This window comes from Mizuhopecten yessoensis, unplaced genomic scaffold (genome assembly GCF_002113885.1).
Source record: "Mizuhopecten yessoensis strain PY_sf001 unplaced genomic scaffold, ASM211388v2 scaffold11141, whole genome shotgun sequence".
Lineage (NCBI taxonomy): Eukaryota > Metazoa > Mollusca > Bivalvia > Pectinida > Pectinidae > Mizuhopecten > Mizuhopecten yessoensis.
Genome location: NW_018408900.1, coordinates 616143 through 639236, shown reverse-complemented (window position 1 = coordinate 639236; position 23094 = coordinate 616143). Strand labels below are relative to the sequence as shown.

The window sequence follows — 23094 nt, the reverse complement described above, 5'->3', positions numbered from 1 at the left end:
CTCTCTCTCTCTCTCTCTCTCTCTCTCTCTCTCTCTCTCTCTCTCTCTCTCTCTCTCTCTCTCTCTCTCTCTCTCTCTCTCTCTCTCTCTCTCTCTCTCTCTCTCTCTCTCTCTCTCTCTCTCTCTCTCTCTCTCTCTCTCCTTGGGGAAAACATCCATGTATTCAAATCAGTACAGAAGTTTATTTAAGACAGTGGCAGGTTCCAATCTCTCTCTCTCTCTCTCTCTCTCTCTCTCTCTCTCTCTCTCTCTCCTTCGTTATTTTCGTTATCAATTTGTGTAAAATCTATTGATGTTGCCATGTACACTGTATAAAATATATCTGGGAGAAGGCTTCATAAGTTGGAATAACTTGTGCCTAATCCATTTGCAAATTTCTGCAATAAAATATGTTTAAATCATATTAGCAAATGATGACATGTCCCCGGTAACGATGAGATGATGTCACAAGCTTGTGTAATAAGACAATAATAGTGGCATTTTTCCAAAAGTGACAAAAATTGTAATGAGATTCTCAACAAAGTGCTTCTTTTGAAGACTTCAGCTCCATTTTACCTATTTATCATTGTATTTTAAATACAGTTCATATAAAATAAGCAACAACAGCTTCTTGTCAAAAAAAACAAAGCATTGTGCTGAAAAGTAATTTGGTCACCAGGACTAACTGTCCCTACCCCTTAATGTTATTTAGATAAATTTATCAGCTCACCTTACCTGTGTAAGGTGAATAGCATACCTGACCAGGTATAACTACCTGGGTACAATACAGTACCAGGTGCTGTATAGGATCACAGTACTGACCCCAGGCATCCTGTGGTTATCTGGCATCTAACAGATAGATCCTTACCTGTGTGCCAAATAACTGTAAAAAGCTGTAAGTTCTCCTATAGCGTACATAATGTCCTGGTGTCACAGATTTACCTGAGGCTACATACAGGTGAGGAGATGATTGAATTATCCCTCCTACCTGGATAGGTTACCCCTGGATATACCTGTAGTAGGTATATGTATCTGTGGTTCATAGATAAAAGGGGGTAGCCTCGTCTGCTGGATAACCGAACTACTCCGTAGTGAAGCCGATGTAAAACCAATCAATGAATCAGCAATCAAGATAAAAGGGGATGTAGTGGAGACATGTACACATGTGTCAGTACTTTTGTTCCTATTGAAGGGAGGGGGTGGAACACACAGGTATCAGTACTTTTGTTCCTATTGTAGGGAGGGGGTGGAACACACAGGTATCAGTACTACTGTCTGTCTTCTTTCATTGTAAGGCGGTAATAGGTTACATTAAAATGATAGAGGAAGGACGTACATTACACCTGTGTATATGAAAGGAAAAGGAGGATTTGGGGAGGGAGAAACACAGGTATACCAAAAGAATATGAATGTATTATGAACATGAACATATTATGTACTAGCTGAGCATGCATTTTCACTTGTACAGGTGAAAGAAATACATTATACAGGTAATTTTTATAACAGTTTCCCAGCTGTGATTCATCCTGAGAGATGGCATTTCAATATTTGTCAATAATATTTTGAAAGCAAATTACTCGATATTTATCAATCATATAATTTGGCAAATGTTAGTTTCAAGTCCATATACAATATCTTCCTCTTCACAAATTTTCTGTCCTTCATCAATGATGGTTTTAATGGGAGTGCAACATAGCAAGAGTTTTATTTACAATGATTTTTTTTCTTTTTCTGTTATTTGCAGTTTGCCATAAAATAAAATAAAATGTTTAATGTAATACACAATTCTGCTATTTTGATGAATGCATACTTTAAATCCTTTATATAAAGCATAATTTCTTTATCAAAGATAAAATGCTTTAGTTGTTTACTTTTGTCTGGGTTCAATAACTATGTTTACCTGTTGTGTGAGGAAGGTCCATCTGTCCTGTTGCAGTCGATCCCGATACACCCCCGGAACACGATCCCACACCTCTGTTAGGCTCATCATACTGCCATCTGATTGGACAAGAGGGGTCAATATAACGTTGATATGTTGGGATATTGACCACACAAAGTCAATATGACATTGGGGACAATGATCATTATAAGTTAAAAATAATACATCTTTTCTTTTAAAAAAGCCTAGTGCTTATATATATGTTACTTCATTATCAGAATTCCATGGAGGTGGATCAATATGTTGCCTACCACCACTGGCCAGAACTCCATCTCTGGTATGAGGGTGGAAATGTAGCGATACGGTTACGCTCCAGTCAGTTGAAGGTGTTGGAATCTTTTTCAAGAAACTATTTTCTTTTGAAAAACCTGCAGTTCAAACTTCAAGTGGTTCAATCACTAGCTTATAATTGTTTTTACCAGGTTTTTACAAAAGTTTGTTTGAAATACCTGCTGTTCAAATTGATCGATGGTGTAACAAAATGTTCTGCCCACCATAGATCTCCTAAGGCTTTTTCAACTTTACCAGAATTGTTCCTCACAAGTAAAATAACTCAATGGCAATTAAGGGGCAACTAAAAAAACTGCTTCTTCAGTAGCAACTAAACATACTGAGTGAAGTATAACCACAATTTCACACACTTTGTTATGCACTACTACAGGATTTTTCACACACTGAAGAAAGGCAAGTAAACATGTCAAAGAAAAAAGGTTGGGTTTTGTCTTGTTTTTGTTAAATATTCTTGTATTAGCTAAGAACACTTATTTGGACAGGTGCCTATAGATAACATAAAAAAGAAAGCAGGAAAGATTGGTTTGGTTTGATTGTGCTTTGCCTTATATTAACAACCATAGTCATTTAAGGACGTACCAGGTTTAGGAAAGGAAAAAGGTACCTGGTTTATACACGTTGAAGTAAAGGACAGGAACATTGTAACTGCGGCTGTAAACGATGTGGTACTCATACACTAGGTGGACAGGGACTGTGGTGTCAGTGGTGGAAATCTCACTGCTAGGGTTGTCTGCCCCTGATCCAAGGCAGGCACTGTCTTCCTCTTCCTCTGTTGTGACCTGGTGTAATGGAAGATAGATTGATGAGAAAATGAACATTAAATTGAGGAAGAATATCAAGCCTACAGTATGAAACAATAAATTGAAAGTGAGAAACATGACAGAATAAATCTTTTGAATGATAAACTATATATATATGCATGTAAATTATTTCACGCCAGATTTAGGCTGTTAATTATTTCATTAATGCAACTTTTTTCGGTCTGAAGACATTAGAAGGTAAAGCTTCAAGTACTGTACAAGAGTCATAAGTTGACATAACTTAACAAATATAGGAACATTCAAGGAGACCTCCGACTGCATGTCTACACATAACCACCAACAACACATAAAGTGTATGACACTTCAGCTGCTAGCTTCTAAACAAGATTGATTGATGTTTGTAGAATATCTTCACTTACAACGTCACTATCTTCTGTAAGTTGAGAATGAGTTTTGGTGACACCATCAGGAGGAACTGACCCACACACTTGGTCACAACTCCTAAGTTTGTCCACAACACTGACCCGCTTGTACAGGTAAACCTCCTTCTTGTCAAACTGAAATAGAAATGAAAACAGTGGTAAATTCATAATAGTGTTTAAGGTAGACATATGTTATCCCCCGACTAAATCCGGTCAGGTCTAACTTCACACTATGGGTAGGTAAATCTGATGACAACAATTTCATCTTTTGTATTGCGGTGAAAAAGAAGGTACTGTCATAAAGGTAAGTACTTTGAATTTCATATTTGAAAACTTTGATGGAGCATTTATATAGAAGGAAGACCCATTAAATTCTCTTCAGGTATGGAATTTTAGTGTAGCATACTCCAGAATTCACTAGAGATCCATGCATACTTAGGTAAACGCAAAAATTTACTGGGCACCACACCAATATTTTATTTTGATAGATTTATGTATGTTGTACCAATGAATGTTCCTTAAACATAAAAATACATACATGTAGTTGAATTTGTAACAAGCTATTTGATTGGTTAAGATTTTTATTTTTTTATGTCTCAATAAAAACTGTATTTTTATCAGTCAGTGCTAAATGAAGGGGACAAATAAATTGCTGGGAAAACAAAAGTTGTTGTACTTTGTCTGTCTCAATAGACCCAATGCAAATGAAGATATATGCAGAGCTTTAATTATACTTTTATGAGTTTACGTGGAGAAAATACAAATTCATGCACAGTGTTACTTTATTAGAAAAGATGGTTGCCAAAGTACATTTTTTTTGCTGCCAAGGGGGATAACTCCAACACTCTTACATAGGATTTTTTACCATGTATATGAATCTATCTTTTATATGTGAGTTTTTTTCTGGATCTAAAGACAAATGCTTTTCAGGGGAATATTATAATACACAGTTAGAACCATGCTTCACCAGAGAACAGCTGAAACACAGTCAGATTGTTATCCTGATTTTCTAATTGTTATGCATTAAACAATGTCATCGTGTTTTGATACACTTCAAAACCCCATCCCCACCAACTGTAAGCTTATTAAGGCCTTTTGGTTTCCCCTGTGCTTATATAGGAAAGATAAACTTCCAAATGAAGGGGTCCCAGGATTACCTTTTCTAAACATTTAATTATACTAAATGCGTACATTTATAACTGTAATTTACCTCTTCTTTTATTGGCATTAAGCACACTTAGTATGTTTTTTCTATGTAAATCGGGTCAGAAAAACAAACCTATTCCAAATGCATTTTATTTCCAAAATGTACTTTCAAATTCTCTTTGAGTAAAAATGCAAGGAACATCTTTCAAAAAGAACTGATTTCAAAAGTGATAAATGGCAGTGATAATTTTAAATATTGCAAAGCATATGGACACACCTGAAGCTTTTAAATTTAGATTGTTTTTCACAATCAATTAGGGTTATTATCACCAAATTTGAAATATATTTAGATCTACCTTGGAATATTATTGAAGTACCAATAGCACTTTATAAATACTGAATCAGATTGACAGTTAACAGTATAGCATACATGTTTACTATATATTATGTGATAGTGATGGAAGTTGAGGTTGCATAAACAAACAAGCAGTGCAGGCCAATTGTTGAGATATATGGAGTCATTTAATGATGATAAATATGACCTTGACCTTGAAGGTATAACCTTGACCTTCAACTGGTCTATAAAGACTGATGTCTGAAGAATTGCGTGTGTAACATTAAGTCAGCTGAAAACTTTAGTCAGATAAACCTGGAATGGCCCATCTCCCTACCGTTGTGTATCATCACATCATGTCAACATTCTGTAAAAATTACCTCTGAGCCTTCAAACTATTTTAAGAAGTTAATACCTGGAATACCCGTGTAAAGTTTCATGAATTTGGTCGAACACTTTAGTCAGGAACCTGAGGATTGGTTTTAGTTTGGTATTATTTTGTTTACTGTCCTATCAACAGCTAAAATCATTTAAGGAAGTGCCTCAATGTGTGTTGTGTATGCATGCGTGTGTGTGTGTGTGTGTGTGTGTGTTTGTGTGTGCAGGAGACGGGGCATGTTGGCTGTATTGCCTCCTTGTGATAAAGTTGATCTGATGCCGACTTTATAGTGCTATCTCACTGAAATACCATGCCGAAGGCACCCAGCACCGCATTCTGCAACCGGTTAAACCAGTTGTTGCCATTCCCATAAATGCTGAACTTTAAGCAGGAACCTGAGAAAAAGCCAAATAACTAATTTTCCCACTATCATGTAAATATTCTGCAGTTGTAACTTTGACCTTGACTGTATGACCATGACTTTCTACTTTGTTTTTATAAATTAGTATATTTAGAAATGCTTGTTTTTCTTAAAAATTGGTTGAAAATGTGGGTTTGGATTTTGCAGACAAGCCGAACATGAAAGTTTTCCATCGTCATATATAGGTGAAAAATGAAGGAAATATCTATTTATGTTTCTTCCCTTATTAATTGTTTATGTCATTTTCCTCATACATTTGGTACCTATAGTATTGTTTGGCCCCTTGTTGTTAAGTATCATTTGGTATCCAAGGGTTATGGTATGAGAAACCCACTTATGAAGAATTATGGTATCTACAGTTCTTTAGATGATTTTTTAAAATTTATATAAAATTGATCATTTTTACTCCTTTGAGGCTCCTAATAAACTGCAGCTAGCCATTTTAACAAATTGGAATCTCAATCACCTAGTTTGCATTGTTCCTTCAGGTTAAGTACCGTAGATCTTTTTTGTACTTCTAGAAAAATAGCGATAAGAAAATTGAACTGTCAACATATAGGCCTTTCAGTTCATCATTAGAAGTTGCTTGAGGTTTTAATCAATTAGACTTGTGACCTTGAACATTGGTAAAGGTCATTTCTTTTCATAAACTTTGTAGCATGTCATGCTAGCAAGCCACTGATCAAATAGCATGACTCGAAGCCTTTCAGTCTTCAGAAGACTTTATTTGAATGCTGTAACAAATCTGAACATTTTGATCTTGAAAATAGGTCACAATTTTTTTATTTTTACAACCATTTCAGCAAGCTACTGACCAAATATCATGACTCTAGTCTTTTCAGTTCTTAATAGAAGACGATAGGTTTTAACAAATTTGACTCCAGTGACCTTGAATATGGGTAAAGGACACTTCTGTTTGTAACTTTGTAGTATGCCTTACCACTATGCACAGCATGACTCAATGCCTTTCAGTTCATTAGAAGAAGTTGTTCGATTTTGTTTTTTTAAACCCCTTTGACATTGAAAATAGATCAAGATCATTGTATATAAAAATAATATACATGTTATTACAATGTATGTATATCCCCCTAGTTAAATTGTATATCCCCTAAAGCTCCAGTGACAATACTTCATCTAACAATGTAAATCCACTGGAATTAGTAACAATGTATATCCTCAACAATTACATGTACCAGGTATATCCACTTTGGTAAAAATGTACATGCAGGCTGTCCAGCGTCCCTAAATTTCCTAAAAAATCCTTTTTTTTCTAGTTTTGCTAAAATTCCTTAAAAAAAATTGAATTCAAGGGGAAATCCTAAAAAAGCCCTGATTTTCATGTCAATTCCTGGGTTTTTTTATGTTTCTACTCTAGCAATTTTGAAAATGCATTCATACTAAATGTGTCTTAATGTAGTTTGCAGTTCTTATTCAGATTATGCATTGAAAGGCAGTTGACCAGTGGATCCTTGTGGCCAGCTTGTTTATTGGCTGTGACTTTGTGACAAAGATGTGACTATTAAGGTTATAGCCAATAATAGCTGAGACAATGGAACCCTGGAAGACGCCCTTCCTGTACCCTAAGTATTTTTTGTGAGTTTCTTTATTATCAAATTTACGAAAGTAAGTCCATTTAAATGTCTAAAACTGCCCTAATTTAGTTATAAAATTTCTAATTCTAGCCCTAAATTATCCCTAAAATTCGCCCTTATTTTTTGTCAAAAAGTGCTGGACAGCCTGATAATATGTATCATTCATGAGGATTACAATGCATTTCTTCTCAGGACTACAATATGTATATCTAAAGGTAGCTGCAACATCACCACCCTTTAAATTTTAAACTTGTTCCATGTGAAAAAATTAAATCAATGCAAAGCAAGGAACAGCGTCACCAACCAGGCCGTATAATGGCAGTGGAGGCATTCTCTTGTAGCAACCTTATGGCTAACGGGAAGACTAGATAATCAGCTGGCCACTGATAGAGTCCTGATGTACGCTGAAATCCTTCAGTCATTTCTGGACAATTTTTAAAATATCACTACAACTTATTATGAAACTTAAATATAGCATCAACAAGCATTTGATTCATGCAGAACTACAATCAAGATTTACGTAATATTTTAGAACCAACAGCATCCCCCTTCCCTGTGCAAATAATCCAAAATGAAGTATTCCACATAATATATTACCGTAAACAGAATACAAGATTTCTATTTGAAATAATCAGTATATAAGTGTAAACAATTTATACAGGAATATGATTAGCTCAAAGTATAAGTGATATCTGCATGTAGGGTCACAGTGGCCAAGTGGTAGAAATCCAGTTTCCCTCAACCATCAAAATCTGACTCCTTCTTAAATTACCATTGCTGTTATAAAACCAAAAGCACAAACAAACCAAACCAAGCCTAGCATGTGTCAACCAAAAACTGGATGTCTTTATAAGTGAAATGTTAAACAACGTCTCGATATCTACATAACTATGATGAGTGCCAAATCACAAAAAATCTGTAAAAGACAACTAAATACATATTCTTGGTAAGAGACCAGATGGACATTTGACTGGACTAAAGTTTTTTTTAAACATATATGACTCCAGTGACCTTGAAAATAAATCAATTGTAAGTTCCATTATTTGAAGAGACTTTATAGCACACAACCTCAGGTAGTTAATGGCCAAATATTTATGATTGCATATCTAATACAAGAGGCCCAATGGGCCTGTATCGCTCACCTGGTATAAATCTCACACTTGTAACCTTAAAGTGATCTAAAATAACGCTACAGGCAAAATATCAGTATTTATGAATAAAATTCATTCAAAAGAACCTGGTTTTTTTTTTTTTTAATTTCACCCCTGTTATTGAAAGTCGAACAAGGTCATTGTGTTGAACAAATTTTATAGTCTTTCATCTCAGGATGCAACTTGCAAAATATCAACATTCCGGGACCCATGGTTATTCAGAAGAGGTCATTTATAGATTTTAAACAAATTTGACCCCTGTGACCTTGAATATAAGTCAAAGTCATTCACTTTCACAAACATGGTAGTCCTTCATCCCAGCATGCTACTGACTAAATATCAACATCCTGGGCCTTTTGGTTATTCAGAACAAGTTGTTTAAACATTTTGAACATATTTGCTCCTTGTGACCTTGAATATGATTCAAGGTTGTGCATTTATACAAACTTGGTAGCCCTTCATCCTAGTATGCTACTGACTAAATATCAACATCCTGGGTTTTTTAGTTATTCAGAAGAAGTTGTTTTAAGGTATTTTTTAACAATTGACCCATGTGACCTTGAATATGGGTGAAAGTCATTATTTGAACGAACATCTCAGCATGCTACTGGCCAAATATCATCACCCTGGGCATTTTGGTTATTGAGTAGAAGTTGTATAAAGTTTTTAACATCTTTGACCCCTGTGACCTTGATTATGGGTGAAGGTCACTCCTTTGAACAAACTTTGTAGCCTTTCATCTCAGCATGCTACTGGCCAAATATCATCTTCCTGTGCATTTTGGTTATTCAGAAGAAGTTGTTTAAAGTTTTTAACAAATTTGACACCTGTGACCTTGAAAATGGGTGAAGGTCATTTATTTTAACAAACTTTGTAGCCCTTCATCCCAGTTTGCTTCTGGCCAAATATCATCTCCCTGGTCATTTTGGTTATTGAGAAGAAGTTGCTTAAAGCAAAATATTGACACCGGACGGCGGACGACAGACGCCGGACGGACGACGCACCACGGCATAAGCTCACTTGGCCCTTCGGACCTGGCGAGCTAATAACCAAAGTAATAGCTTGCATAACAATATTCTTCCACGTTTGCGATGTAACAACACTTTTTGTTAGTAGTAACTATGTATTACTGGATGATAGACAAACCTCCCAACAAATATAAACAAGAAAGCCACATGAATGGTTTTAATTTTGTATGTATTTGAAGCTATCTTAGCGGACAAACCAAATTGTTTCTATATAACCTCTAGATATACATTCAACCTGTCTAGCTCACAGTCAGAATCATCTGCCAAACTTACAGCGAAGGTGACTTGAAATAGTGTTAGTTAAACTGCTGAATGCTGATTTTAAGTGTTCACGAGCCATGTCAATAGATTGTTGGTTTTGATTGAGTGAAATGTATACTTGTATAATGCATGACAGCAGTGCTTATCATATATACTGTCTGTCGACCAAATGGCGACTGAAACTGAAAAATCCTTTAAATATAGTAAAAATTAAATAAATAGGACATACACATTGTAGGCCTCATGTGACAAATGTTGGTGTGCCCAAAAGAACAGCCAGATTTAAATAATTAGATTATCTAGATCATCTTGCTTGTTGTAGGTGTATGGGCACCGAGGTAAACACAAAAACACTTCCATTATATTTCACTTGGTAGAATAGATATAATCAACATATGTTTGTATATCATGGTGGAAAACATAACTCAGGATTCGAAAAATGTTGGAAAAATATTAAACTTCTTGCGGTCTTCGTTAATTATTTTTTCCAACATTTTCTCACCCTCGTTATATATTCCACCAACATACTCATACAACAAGGGGGGGCCACCTTTTTACATTTAAAGATGTCATATTCAAGACAAGAGTCAATTATCACTACCAAGGTTGAGTAAAACTAGAGAAGTGTGTAACACATGAATGCCCTTTGCCATAGAAAACCACTTTCACTATCAAAATCCAAGATGGCTGCCTGTCTGCCATGTTGTTTAATCCGATCAGTCTTAAAAATTACACTGCACAACTCAGGACAAAGGGGAACATACATATAAAATTTGAGGAAGATCCCTCTGATACTTCCCGAGATATAGCGATAACAAACTTTCACTATAAAAATCCAAGATGGCTGCCTGTCGGAAACAAGGGGAACCAACATATAAAATTTGAGAAAGAGGGAATTGAGAAAGATCCCTCTGGTACTTCTTGAGAAATAGCAATAACAAACTTTCAATATCAAAAAAAATGATGGCTGCCTGTCGGGCCATGTTGTTTATCTGATCAGTCTCAAAAGTTGCCCTGCACAGCTAAGTACCAAGGGGATCCTATATAAGAAATTTGAGAAAGATCCCGCTGGTACTTCTTGAGAAAAAGCGATAACAAACTTTCACTATAAAAATCCAAGATCGCTGCCTGTCGGAAACAAGTGGAACCAACATATAACATTTGAGAAAGAGGGAATTCAGAAAGATCCCTCTGGTACTTCTTGGGAAAAAGCGATAACAAACTTTCACTATAAAAATCCAAGATGGCTGCCTGTCGGTCCATGTTGTTTATCTGATCAGTCTCAACAGTTGCCCTGCACAGCTTAAGACCAAGGGGAACCTCCATATGGAATTTGAGAAAGATCACTCTGGTACTTCTTGAGTAATAGCAATAACAAACTTTCAATAACAAAAAAAATGATGGCTGCCTGTCGGTCCATGTTGTTTATCTGATCAGTCTAAAAAGTTGCCCTGCACAGCTAAGGAACAAGGGGAACCTACATAAGGAATTTGAGAAAGATCACTCTGGTACTTCTTGAGAAAAAGCGATAACAAACTTTCACTATAAAAATCCAAGATCGCTGCCTGTCGGAAACAAGGGGAACAAACATATAAAATTTGTGAAAGAGGGAATTGAGAAAGCTCCCTCTGGTACTTCTTGAGCAATACTGATAACAAGAATTGTTTAAGGACAGACCACGGACGGACCACGGACCCAAGGTGATTTGAATAGCTAAAAATATTGTATTCATCCCCAGCGAACAGTCCTGCTTGGGAAATAAAGGTATTTATTTTGACCTTTCAGTTACATCGATTTTAAACATGAATGGCTGTTTGAGGTTGTTACTTGTGTTTCAGTTTTGAAAATATGAAAGTCATAGGAGAACAATTGTAGGTTTGGTTTCATTAGATTTAAGGTCATAGTAACAGTAAAGGGAAGGTGATGCCAACTTTGGAGTGCTACCTCACTAAAATACCATTTCGAACGCACCCAGCACCATATCCTGCCCGGTCACATCATTAATGTAGGTATGTATAAAGCAATACCACATGAGTTCGTCTGATGTTTCAGATTGTACTCGTTTATTGTGTGAATAGATAATTTCACATGGGCTAAAGCTTTTGTGAAATATATTCATACGTGCAAATGCACTAATGCAAGCTGAGATGTAAGGTGGATATGTATGTGCAGTATTGTCTATTTATTTAATTTATGGTTTGTATAAACATTGCATGACTAACAATTGTAACAGAGGTCTTATTTTATTTCAATGTCTTGTAATTAAATATTATTACATACTTTATCATTTACACTTCAATATTGTAGATTGTACAAAATGTAGATCCCAAAATGTACCCTATTTTGTTTGTTTGACAACAGTTAAGGTAACATTAAGATGGAAATGCATCCAATATACTGTATGAGAAACCATATAGCAATGTATTAATGTAAAGGATACGATTGAACCAGTTATATTCACTTCAGGCTGGTTTTTTTTAACATAAGCGTACTCTCTGTTTTTTAGTGAAACTTTAAGCAACTTATAGTATTTCTATGTTAGAGTTTCTTCCCTTGTCAAGAAATTCATCTTTCATTTTGATACTGTGCATCTAGACTTCCTGGAAATTCCTGGAAAGCATCATGACGTTTGGTCGCAATCGTGTATCCCGGTTGAAACGGTTCAGTGGTTGCAGATATATTTCACAACAACCGTACACACTTGGACCAAACTGTAGGCAGAGCTAAAAAATGCACACTTTTGGAGAATAAATAACTATTTCAAGGATAGTGTATGTCCTTCTTTCACGCACCCTCTAAATTACATAACGTATCTTAAAATCTACATGTGGATTGCCTTGTTTTATAAAGAAATAATGCAAACTAGTAATAGTCAGCATTTTAGTTTCGGTCAGGCACATCTGGACCGCTCAATCTACATGTACCAAATATTGCTGAGGTCAGCCTTGGTTCAGATCTGCATGAGCCTGTCATTTTCTTTCAGTTCAACCATTTTAACTGGTTCAACCAGATACGCGAAAGGGGCCCATGATTGGCAGTGTATACTATATGTCTCAGTTTGATTCCTGCTATTTCTTTTTTTGCTTATTGTAGATTTCAATTTTTACTTTCTGAAACTCAAGTTTTAATGACCTGTAATATGCTTCACAAGAATATTTTATAGGGATGCATTTGTAGAAAATTATTATATATTCATAATAGTTCCAATCAGAATTATAATGGGTTTTTTATTAGCTCTTTATTTTATTGTTACTTTTTACCTTCCTCAAGTTTCTGGTAATAATACATGTTTATTAAATTAAACATTTGTTAATTGTAATATTATTTATGGTCTTATTTTTCATTAAAGATAGGCTTTTAATGGCTAGAAATGTATTAATTAGAATATTGCATGTTTAAATGTATTATTTTATTGACTTCGTGTGAAAAAAACAATGTTATAAAGAGTACCCAACATGCAAAAACCAACTATTGTTGTTAAACCAGGGAAAAAATGATAAAAATGTATTATTAAACATTGTATAAAAAATACATTGTAGACATTCTACTCTGTATATATATATGCTTTTCAATCAGAAACTTGTTTAATACTGTAATCAACAATATATAAAGAATATCACAAATATATTTATAGATATACGTTTATGTGGGCTTATTGTTGTTAGCACCTAGACTGTAAGTCTTGAAATTGATAAAAAAAAAATCACCTACATTAAAGAAAGGTTTTAAAAGCCTTGCCACACAAAGTAAAATACATTGAATGAAATGAGAATTCGTACAATAAAATGGGACTAGAACGTGTCCATATCTGCATTGTGATCATCAGCAGAAATGAGAACAATGATGTGCATTGGACCGTGCGTCCCTTTACCGTCACCGCGGGTAAAATGTTGCTACTTTTGTTTTTGAGACAATCCCCGGAAAACGTGATGTAGTTCGGATTCTACAATTTTCTATATGATCGAATGATATATCTGAATGAGTTCCGAAAGATTGACAAGAGGGGAAAGGCAGGTACTCATTTCTCCATATAGGCAGTGGAAAACGTCACCCTACAATAGGGAAGAAGTTCAAATCGTGAATTTTTGGGTTCAGACATACGATAGACTCCCTTAGTTCCCAGGTATCTCGATTCTTTACATTCAAAGACAAGAAATGTTGGGTAAAGTTCAGGAATTCATCTTCAGAAATCAAACCTGCCGCCATGATGTAAGGAATGGTGTACGTGGGAGGTGCAATGAACAGCGGATTTTGTTCGTTCTGGGGGTCAATCAATGTATCATTCATGTGCTATAGGCGCAACTCCTTAAATATATTTAAACGTAGTTTTTAGCCACCTCTTATGGTTGTATTTGAACAAAATATAAACTTTACATAGCAAATTTGAACAGAAATAAATAAAATGTGGCGTTGATATAATTTTTATATGCGTGAACTGTAAATACGTTCTCCTGTTGGGAGCCCCCCTGACCTGAACAAGTTTCTAGATCCCCATATCTATTGAGCTAAGCCTTGGGTATGTAGGTCACCACTATATCGCTTTATTATTTAAAAATTTAGTTTTAGGCATGTTGGTACGAAAATGAAGAAAACAAACGGTATATAAGTAAAATATTGAATTTTATCTGTGTGTGAACAAAATGTATTTCTCTGGTCCTGTCTGGTGTCACTTTTCTCGACGGCAGCGAAAATTTAATTATTGATCGTACTAGAGTCGCAGATCGATGAAGATGCTGAAATGGTTTCGCTCTTCCCTCGAATAACATCCATTTAAAGCTTAATCTGAACAGATCACCTCCAAAAATGACCCGTGGAACGATTTAAGGAAACACTGTCATCTATATCTATGTATTTTGAAGATTGAAATGATATATATGCCATTCAAATCTAAACTCTTTATTTTATTGTGTTATCAAAAATAATGTAAATATGTAATTCATATATAATTTATATAGAATTATATCAAACTTTTTTCGAGAATTTGAAAATATTATTTAATTTTTATATCATTGTCTAATGATTGTATATTTAAATCATAAAGCATCAGCTCATGTAAACAACATCAGCGTACACCTATGTGCGCGGGGTCAAACAATGCTATCCACGTCCCGAATATTTCTTACTCGAACTTCGTCGGTTGGAAATAAATATATCAGCCTGGTAATATTGGCAGAGAGCCAACCAGTCTTTGTCGCTGTAACGCACAATGTTTCAGTAGACGGTTTCCAGATACCCCAGTGCTACTATAATTAACTAACTAATCGGCGTGCGCCTTTCGACAGCCCTACTTCACGTTTCCACGACTACGGGGTCAGTGTCGCCCTTGATGACTTGACAGGTGCATGGCAGTTCAGCTCCCAGCATGTACGCCAAAGGGAAAGGATCGACTGTACCCTCCGATGCACAAGCAAGAGAAAAGTAAGTGAACTAAAATTATTTTTCGAATTTATGGCTTCGATGGAACCTGTCAATGACTCCTTTTTGATTTTTTCGGTGAAAAATAGCTGATTTGAGATTATTTCTGCAGTATTATCCACCTGCGCTTAGAGGGATGCCCCATTCAAATAGAGCTAGAATGGCTGTTCCCGTTATTAAACATACCCAATCAATGGCGGTGAAATCGCATGTGGAACTGCCCAAATTTATCGTGTTTTTGTTGTATTCATGTCAGTTTGGAACTTTATGACAGCACAATTTTGTAAAATAAAGGTGTAAGAACCTGTCTATAACATTTGTTTACTTAAAATGCTTTTCTAGTACCGGTAAACCGTTCGAGTCGGACACATGTGTCGGGCAATTGTCCAGTTTGTCCATTGTGTCCGTTTGTAAATAAACAATCTGTTCATGCATTTCCTTGTCTGTCTCGTCTTTGCAGGTTAGCCCTCTATGTATATGAATACCTACTCCATGTCGGAGCACAGAAAAGTGCACAGACGTTTTTGTCAGAAGTAAGTATTGCCCATGTGCCTCCGATATTCACCTGTGTGCGCGTGTATACATGTGTATTGGACCAGCTGATGACTTGTGTATTGTGAAACCGGACTCCAATGCATGTGTCAATCACATCAATATTTTTTCGTGAAATTGACACACAAGTCATCATTATCATCCGGCGATTGAAATACATTTGTTTACATTATAATTTGGTTGTGTTCTTAATTAATATTTAACAATAGATTTTAAACATTAAATCATTTAATAAATTGTTCACGCTAACAGCATCTTACGATAAAAAGATAATTCTGGCTTTCCTTTTAGGTTAGGAGTGGAATAATTAGCAAAGACAATGACATGTGGGTATGTAAACAAAACGATCCCACACTACATACCCAATCTTTCAATATTTTTCAACTTATTTGTTCAAATCATTTAATTTTTCAAATAAATGTAAATGCTCATATCATCTAAAACATTTGAATGGTTCATTGTCTTTTGGATAGGTACCAATGTTTTTACATGCTGGATATTTCTTCTGAATTCTTATTTTTCTGTTTCAGATACGATGGGAAAAGAATATAACGTTAGGAGAACCGCCTGGGTTTCTACACTCCTGGTGGTGGTGAGTTCCTCTTTATTGTTTCACTTCCCCTAGAAAAAGGAAATGACTCTTATGTCCTGTTATACCAAGAGCAACGTTTTGCTGGATGTATTTTCAAAATGTATCTACAAAAATAAAAAAGATGCTATTATTGACTTTCCAATATCACAATTAATGTAGATAAGAAAAATGATGGACCATTCTGAAAAAAAATGAATATTTGTATAATGGAGCTTCAAAAAGTAAATCAATGGATAAAAAGCCTGTTGTTTAAATACAAGATGATCATTGGGAATGTTGACAGGTCATTGGTCCCAAAGTACACTTCAAAATAAACCCTGTATATGTGACTGTCCACAATGACTTATAAATAAGCCAATCAGGTCATATATATGTTTATCCCTGTTAACCTGAAGAAATACCAACCCATATGTGCCCACATCCATGTCACACATGTTAAAATCCTTGTTGACCTATAAATATCGACCCATGTATCCCCCCACCCTATCGCACATATTTTTGCCTATACTGGCCTGTATATATATATTACATATATACCTGCCTATGTATGCCCCCACCCATGTCATGTTGACCGAAATATATACCCACCAATTTGTTTGTCCTCTTTGACCTATAAATACCAAACCCTGTATATGCCCATGTTGACATGTATATTATATACCTACCCATATATGCCCCCACCCATGTCATGTTGACTGAAATAAATACCCACCCATTATACCCCACCAATATGTTTGTCGTCTTTGACCTATAAATACCACACCCTGTATGTCCCCACTTGAGTCACACATGTGTATGCCCATGTTGACATATATATTATATACCTACCCATGTATGCCGACCATGGCTTGTTGACTGAAATATAAACCTGCCCATTTATACCCCCACCAATATATTTGTTCCCGTTGACATATAAATACCACACCCTGTATGTTCCCACTCGCGTCACACATGTGTATGCCCATGTTGACATGTATATTATATACCTACCCATGTATGCCCCCAACCATTTCATGTTGACTGAAACATATACCCACCCATTTATACCCCCAGCAATATATTTATTTCCCTTTTGACATCTAATACCAAACCCTGTATGTCCCCACTCGCGTCACACATGTGTATGTCCATGTTGACATGTATATTATATACCTACCCATGTATGTCCCCAACCATTTCATGTTGACTGAAACATATACCCACCCATTTATACCCCCAGCAATATATTTATTTCCACGTTGACATCGAATACCAAACCCGGTATGTTCCCACTCGCCTCACACATGTGTATGCCCATGTTGACATGTATATTATATACCTAGCCATGTAAGCCACCAAACATATCAAGTTGACTGAAATATAAACCTGCCCATTTATACCCCCACCAATATATTTATGTCCCTGTTGACATATAAATACCAAACCCTGTATGTCCCCACTCGCGTCACACATGTGTATGCCCATGTTGACATATATATTATATACCTGCCCATGTATGTCCCCATTCATATCATGTTGACTTGTATATTATATACGCATCCATTTATAACTCTCACCAATATGTTTGTCCTTGTTGACCTATAAATACCATACCCTGTATGCCCCCACCCAATTGTAACACTTTTATGCCCCATGTTGGCCTGTACATTCTATACCTGCCTGTGAATGCCCGACCATGTCATGTTGGCCTGTACGTTTTATTTAGGTCGCTATAAGGTCCCTTCCCCTGGAAAATTTCTGCTGTAGTTTCCCAGTATTAATGCAAAAATCACTTTATTTCCTAAAATCATGCTTTTTGTGTGCAATATTTTCTTAAACTTACAAGGCACAGGCCCCTGTAAAAAAGAGGTTGAAGAATCACTTTCTATAAATACCCTCCCATGTCATACCTGTTTATGTCCTTGTTGACCTATATATACCCACCCATGTAATGCCCCCAACTCATGTCATGTAGACCTAAATAGATGCCCACCTATCTATACTCCCACTCATATCATATAATATTATGGCATTGCTGACATATAAATATCCATCCATGGGATTCTGTTATTGTCCTTACTGTTAGTGCCAAAGACAGTGTTCCTGTTTTGTTCAACCCAGAGGTGAAGATCTATAACTTACCAGTTAATGGTTTCTGGTCCACCGTGATCATGTTGTATGCTAACCTGAGTTGTCCCACCATCTTATGGTAAACTCAAACCATACACATTCTAGGGATGTACATTTCTACTAGCCCTCAGGCCAACTCAAAATATTCACTTTTAATAGGAAATAATAAGTTGAGCTTGTAAGATTTCTTCAAATATGCCTATGGGCTTGTACTCTAGATTTAAAATTGTACACTGCTGCATCAACCAAGTTCATGATGTTTGCTTAACCCATTTGTTGGCCGTTGATCAACAGTTATAGATGTATGCTCAACCAATTCATTGATGTATTTGTCCAAATATGCCCATGTATTCACCTTAGCTGATGGTTAAAAATCATACCCTGGTTGGTCCAATTTATCAAAGTATTGTTAGTCGATGGTACATATGCAGCATTAGTGGGGATGTGGTCGATGTACTACCACCCTTTACTTCCACTAAATGGATGGTATTTGCTGAGCCTAGTTCACAGTGCTTGTACAGTCTGTATGCCCAACTCTGTGAATGCATGTCCTGTTCAGTTTATGCATACATAAATAACCGATTGACAGTGCACATGCCCGTTCAACGTCATGGTATACGATTTACCCACATAAAGGTTTATGCTTATGTCCATTGTGGTACGTGTTTACTCCAGTTGGCGGTGTTGCTCAAACCACATGATGGTGATTGCCCAGCCCAGTTTATGGTATGGGCTCGGATCTGTTGACGTTAACTTTGCTTAGTTGATCATCATCATGTGTGCTCAGCCAAGTGGATGGTACTTGCTATGGCAGGTTGATAGTGTTAGCTCAGCCCACTTGATGATGCTACTTGTGCAGGCTAAGGGAAAGATTAGACTTGCTGTATACATCTCACTGCATGATGGTATGAGGCAACTAATGTGATTCCCCTGCTAATTTGGGGTTTTTCTTCTGTGCCGTTTGCTTAGAGTATATTGGAGAAACAGAAGTGCTTCCATTGCAACACTTGTGACCCGACATTTCACTAAGCCTAATCTTTCTTTTTGGCCTACTTGGACACCTTATGGTACACTGTTCTGTCAGAATGGAACTAAGTGGAGTGTCATATTACTGTGTCCAGGTTATGACATTTCATTGAGATGGCACTTTAACTCGTTCACCCCTGAAAATTCATAATGTACTATTCCAACCTTTGAATTAGAAGAGTTCAAATGTGTCTTCAGGGGTGAATGAGTTATTGTTGCCTTTGGATGGCCCATCATCTCTGGACACTAACGTTATTCAAAAATAAGCTGTTGCAGGATACAAAATCCTGAATGTTGCTCTCTAGTTGATGTTGTAAGCCCCAGCAAATTGTTCTGTTTAGGAGTAGGTGTCAACTCAACAGTGACAGTGTATTCAGTCCCGTTCATGGTATATACTCAGCCTGGCTGATGGCTTATTTTTGTGTCCATTGGTGGTTTGTGCTTCTTCCAGATGATGGCTTATGCTCAGCCAAGATGATATTGGTTGTTCTGCCCGTTTGATAATGTTTGATCAGCCCTTTTGATGATCCAATTCATGATCATTTGAGGCTTCTGATGTGCCACCCTGCTGTAGAAAATTTTTGCTTTCTGTGTGTCTACTTTGGTTCCAAAGTTATTCTTCAAGCCCTTTGCAACTCTCGGACCTCATTTTCTATCTTTTAGACCTCTCTTAGCTCTTCTTTAATGTAACCAGTGTCATGTTTAGTTGCCATATCCTGCTTAATGTTTCATTGAGAGGGTCCTCGTCTTTCGACGTTGTCTTCATACAACCAAATATAGTTGTTGTGACGATGCAAATCCCTTAGCAAACAAAACAATGTCATGTACAGTGTACAGCTCACTCAAGTTGATGGTTTATGCTTAATCCAGTAAATGCTGCTTCCTGAAATGTAAAGTACATGTAAACTCAACTCAGAGTAACAGCAGTAATGTAAGACACCCAGTTGCAACAGGTTGGATCTATCTTTTCCTATCCTATCTTTACTTGTATTTCTATTCCTGATCTTTATACTTGAAAACATTATTTATTTTACAACAATTATGAAACAAGTTTTATCAACCTATATCAACAAGTCTTGTTGGTCTAGATGGAAGTGTGCACAGTGTTTTAATGTTTGGTGATACCCAGAGAAACGCCAAGTGATCAAGCAGGTGACCAATTCATGTCGCAGAGTCCAACCCCGGTCATCTAGGTGAATGGCAAGTGCGCAATCCTATGTGCCACCTAACCAACTAATCTTTCTATTTAATACTGTCTCCCTTGGCACCACCTATATTGCAGAATTTTTGCCCATATGAAGAAGGGAATGGGCTGTGTCCAAAGGCCGAGACAAACCACGTAAAAGTGTGATCCTTAAGAGTAAGCACAACAACTGGCTTACCCATTTTCACATAATGGAGTACTGTACAGGGTGTCTTTGGTATTTGTGAGAGAAAGCATTCGACAGCATCAGATCCTGACTATCGCATGGAGGCAAATACACCAACATACCACTTCCAGCACACATAGCAACACATCCTTAAAGGAGCTTAGCTGTTGATATGATACTTAAAACACAATGATACAAACATATTCAGAATAATGCAAGAGCACATGATCTTCAAACTTCGAGTCACTTAAGAATGAATGTGTTGGCTATTTCGGTTATGGTGTATCAAAATTAAATGAAAAATAATGGAATTGTCCACATATAGCAATATACATCAAATTGGGGTTAAAGTGTCTTGTGACAACTCACTGTGATGATGTATCGGATCAGTTGGTAGTATATGGTAAATCTAGTTGAAGGTTTACGCTAGTGCCCATTTCTGCTGGTGATACATTCTCATCCCAGATGCATGCTCTGCCTAGTGGATCGTTTTGTTCAGCCCAGTTGATATGTGTTCTGTCCACTTCATGGTTTCAGCTGAACTGAGTAAATGTATTTTCAGTCTTGTTGATGCCAAGGGTATTCAAATCTCTGTACATACTTTTGTACAGTCAAGTTGAAGGTATATGCCAAACACTTCTAATGGTGTAATGCCAGGTAATGGTACCAGTACACACCTGATTCTGTTTATGGTGTAGTACACCCTTTGACAGACAGACAGCAAATCTCAATTCCAGTATTAGAACCAGGAGGATATCTTTGAGAAGCATTTGTAAGTCAATTTCAAGTCATATATCTATATTTTTCTATTTCCAAATTCCTTTCAGCTGTTGACACAACTATATACAACCTTGCACATTACATATATTACATGTAAATGTACAAATACATAAATAATCAGAAATCATCCATTTCCTGCTAAGACACATTCTTACGTATAATCTGAAATGGAAAAAAAATGTTGGTCAATACCCTAAAAAAATACTGGATCAGCTTGAATGTATGACTAATACTCGCCAGAATATATGACCATTTCTAACCTAAAATCACAATGTTGCCGACTAACTATTGGAGCCATGCCCACAATCTTACTGAGCTAATTCCTAGACAGATGTATCACTATTGGCCTGCCCATTGAACTACCAGACCTCTACCTGCTGTTAAGTCAATATTGTACAAAGGAATGTCGCAAAATTGAATACACACAATTCTATATTCAATGTGTTAGTTCACCTGCCCAAAGGGCAAGTGATATGATGCCATGATGCATCACCTGTCATTCATCTGTCATTGTTTCATTTACTACTTGTCCAGAACAGCTGAATGGATTTGGACAAAATTTGGTTTGGAGCTTTATTTTCATTTGGTACATTAAAGCATCTTTGGGCCTAAAAACAAAGTGTGTCCATAATCAGACAGAAGGGTGCAGTCCAACAAGGGTAGATTTTATAACCTATTTTTGTGTATAGGGCTTCTTTAGGTGAGGAAACTAGGTGGACTGAGGGAGGGTAAGTGTAGGTGCTTTATAGTAGAAATATAATACAATGGCCATCATAAAATTTGAGGCCTAATTCAGGAATCTGAGTAACTATTTAAGACTTTCATCACAAAACTTCTGTGTTCTCAGATTGTATTTATTCCATTCCTTTGATATTCATGTGTCATATTTATTTTCACCCCTCTGAGTCTCGTGCTTAATTAGCAAGAATTCTGAACTATCATAAAGCAACCACATTAAAAATCACTTGCAAAGTTCCTTCCATGTTTGACTAGATGTCCGATACTTCAAATGGCAAACTTGTTGTCCATAAAACCAGGAAATAGGGTGGAAAATCAATATTTTAAACTGAAGTCTTATTAACATTCAAAGATATATTTTTAACCAAAAATCAATTTGAAGTCGAGGACAACATTGTAACTAAAGGGATGTATCGAATGAATGGATTTTTGTAGGTAACATGGATGAAGTCTGCAAATCCAAAAGTACAAAAGATAAGAAAACTAATATTGTAAGGCTGTGCAAACCATAAAACAGTATTGTAGCCATGAAGACAATTGACATTCCAGTCCTACAAAATGACATGACATTTTAAAGAAATGGATGTTGAAGTGGGTTATAGGACTAAATGCTTCCATTTAAATTGTAAATCAATCCTTACAGGTCTTGCAAACCAGAAATGAGGCACTGTAGTCATGAAGACCAGTGCACTCCGGTCTTCTGACAATGTTCCCAAGTATGACCTTCAAGTTCCTCAACAATGCTACAAAATAACAAAAACTTCTCATTGTTTTGAGAACTGTTATCTCAAAAAGTGGCTTCTTATGC

At 36.3% G+C, this 23094-nt stretch overlaps 2 protein-coding genes across 10 annotated transcripts in view; one reads left to right on the top strand and one right to left on the bottom strand.

The window, feature by feature from the left end:
• LOC110466690 (ubiquitin-like-conjugating enzyme ATG10) overlaps positions 1 to 14083 on the bottom strand; it is a 24457-nt gene extending 10374 nt beyond the window's left edge. Inside the window, exons 1-4 of one of the 2 annotated variants that reach the window (XM_021523376.1) lie at positions 13806 to 14083; positions 3390 to 3527; positions 2814 to 2988; positions 1880 to 1977 (exon numbers count right to left, since the gene is read on the bottom strand). In XM_021523376.1, coding sequence (XP_021379051.1) covers positions 1880 to 1977; positions 2814 to 2988; positions 3390 to 3527; positions 13806 to 13991 — 597 coding nt within the window. In that variant the 5' untranslated portion in view covers positions 13992 to 14083. The remainder of the gene's footprint in view (positions 1 to 1879; positions 1978 to 2813; positions 2989 to 3389; positions 3528 to 13805) is intronic. The other variant, XM_021523377.1, reaches the window with a different exon arrangement.
• A 905-nt stretch (positions 14084 to 14988) lies between these two features.
• The window catches only part of LOC110466689 (single-stranded DNA-binding protein 3-like), a 106522-nt gene continuing 98416 nt past the window's right edge, over positions 14989 to 23094 (top strand). For 2 of the 8 annotated variants that reach the window (XM_021523368.1, XM_021523367.1), the window contains exons 1-4: positions 14989 to 15122; positions 15580 to 15652; positions 15963 to 16001; positions 16202 to 16263. In XM_021523368.1, the coding sequence (XP_021379043.1) occupies positions 15067 to 15122; positions 15580 to 15652; positions 15963 to 16001; positions 16202 to 16263 (230 nt within the window). In that variant the 5' untranslated portion in view covers positions 14989 to 15066. The remainder of the gene's footprint in view (positions 15123 to 15579; positions 15653 to 15962; positions 16002 to 16201; positions 16264 to 23094) is intronic. The other 6 variants (XM_021523370.1, XM_021523374.1, XM_021523373.1 and 3 more) reach the window with 5 other exon arrangements.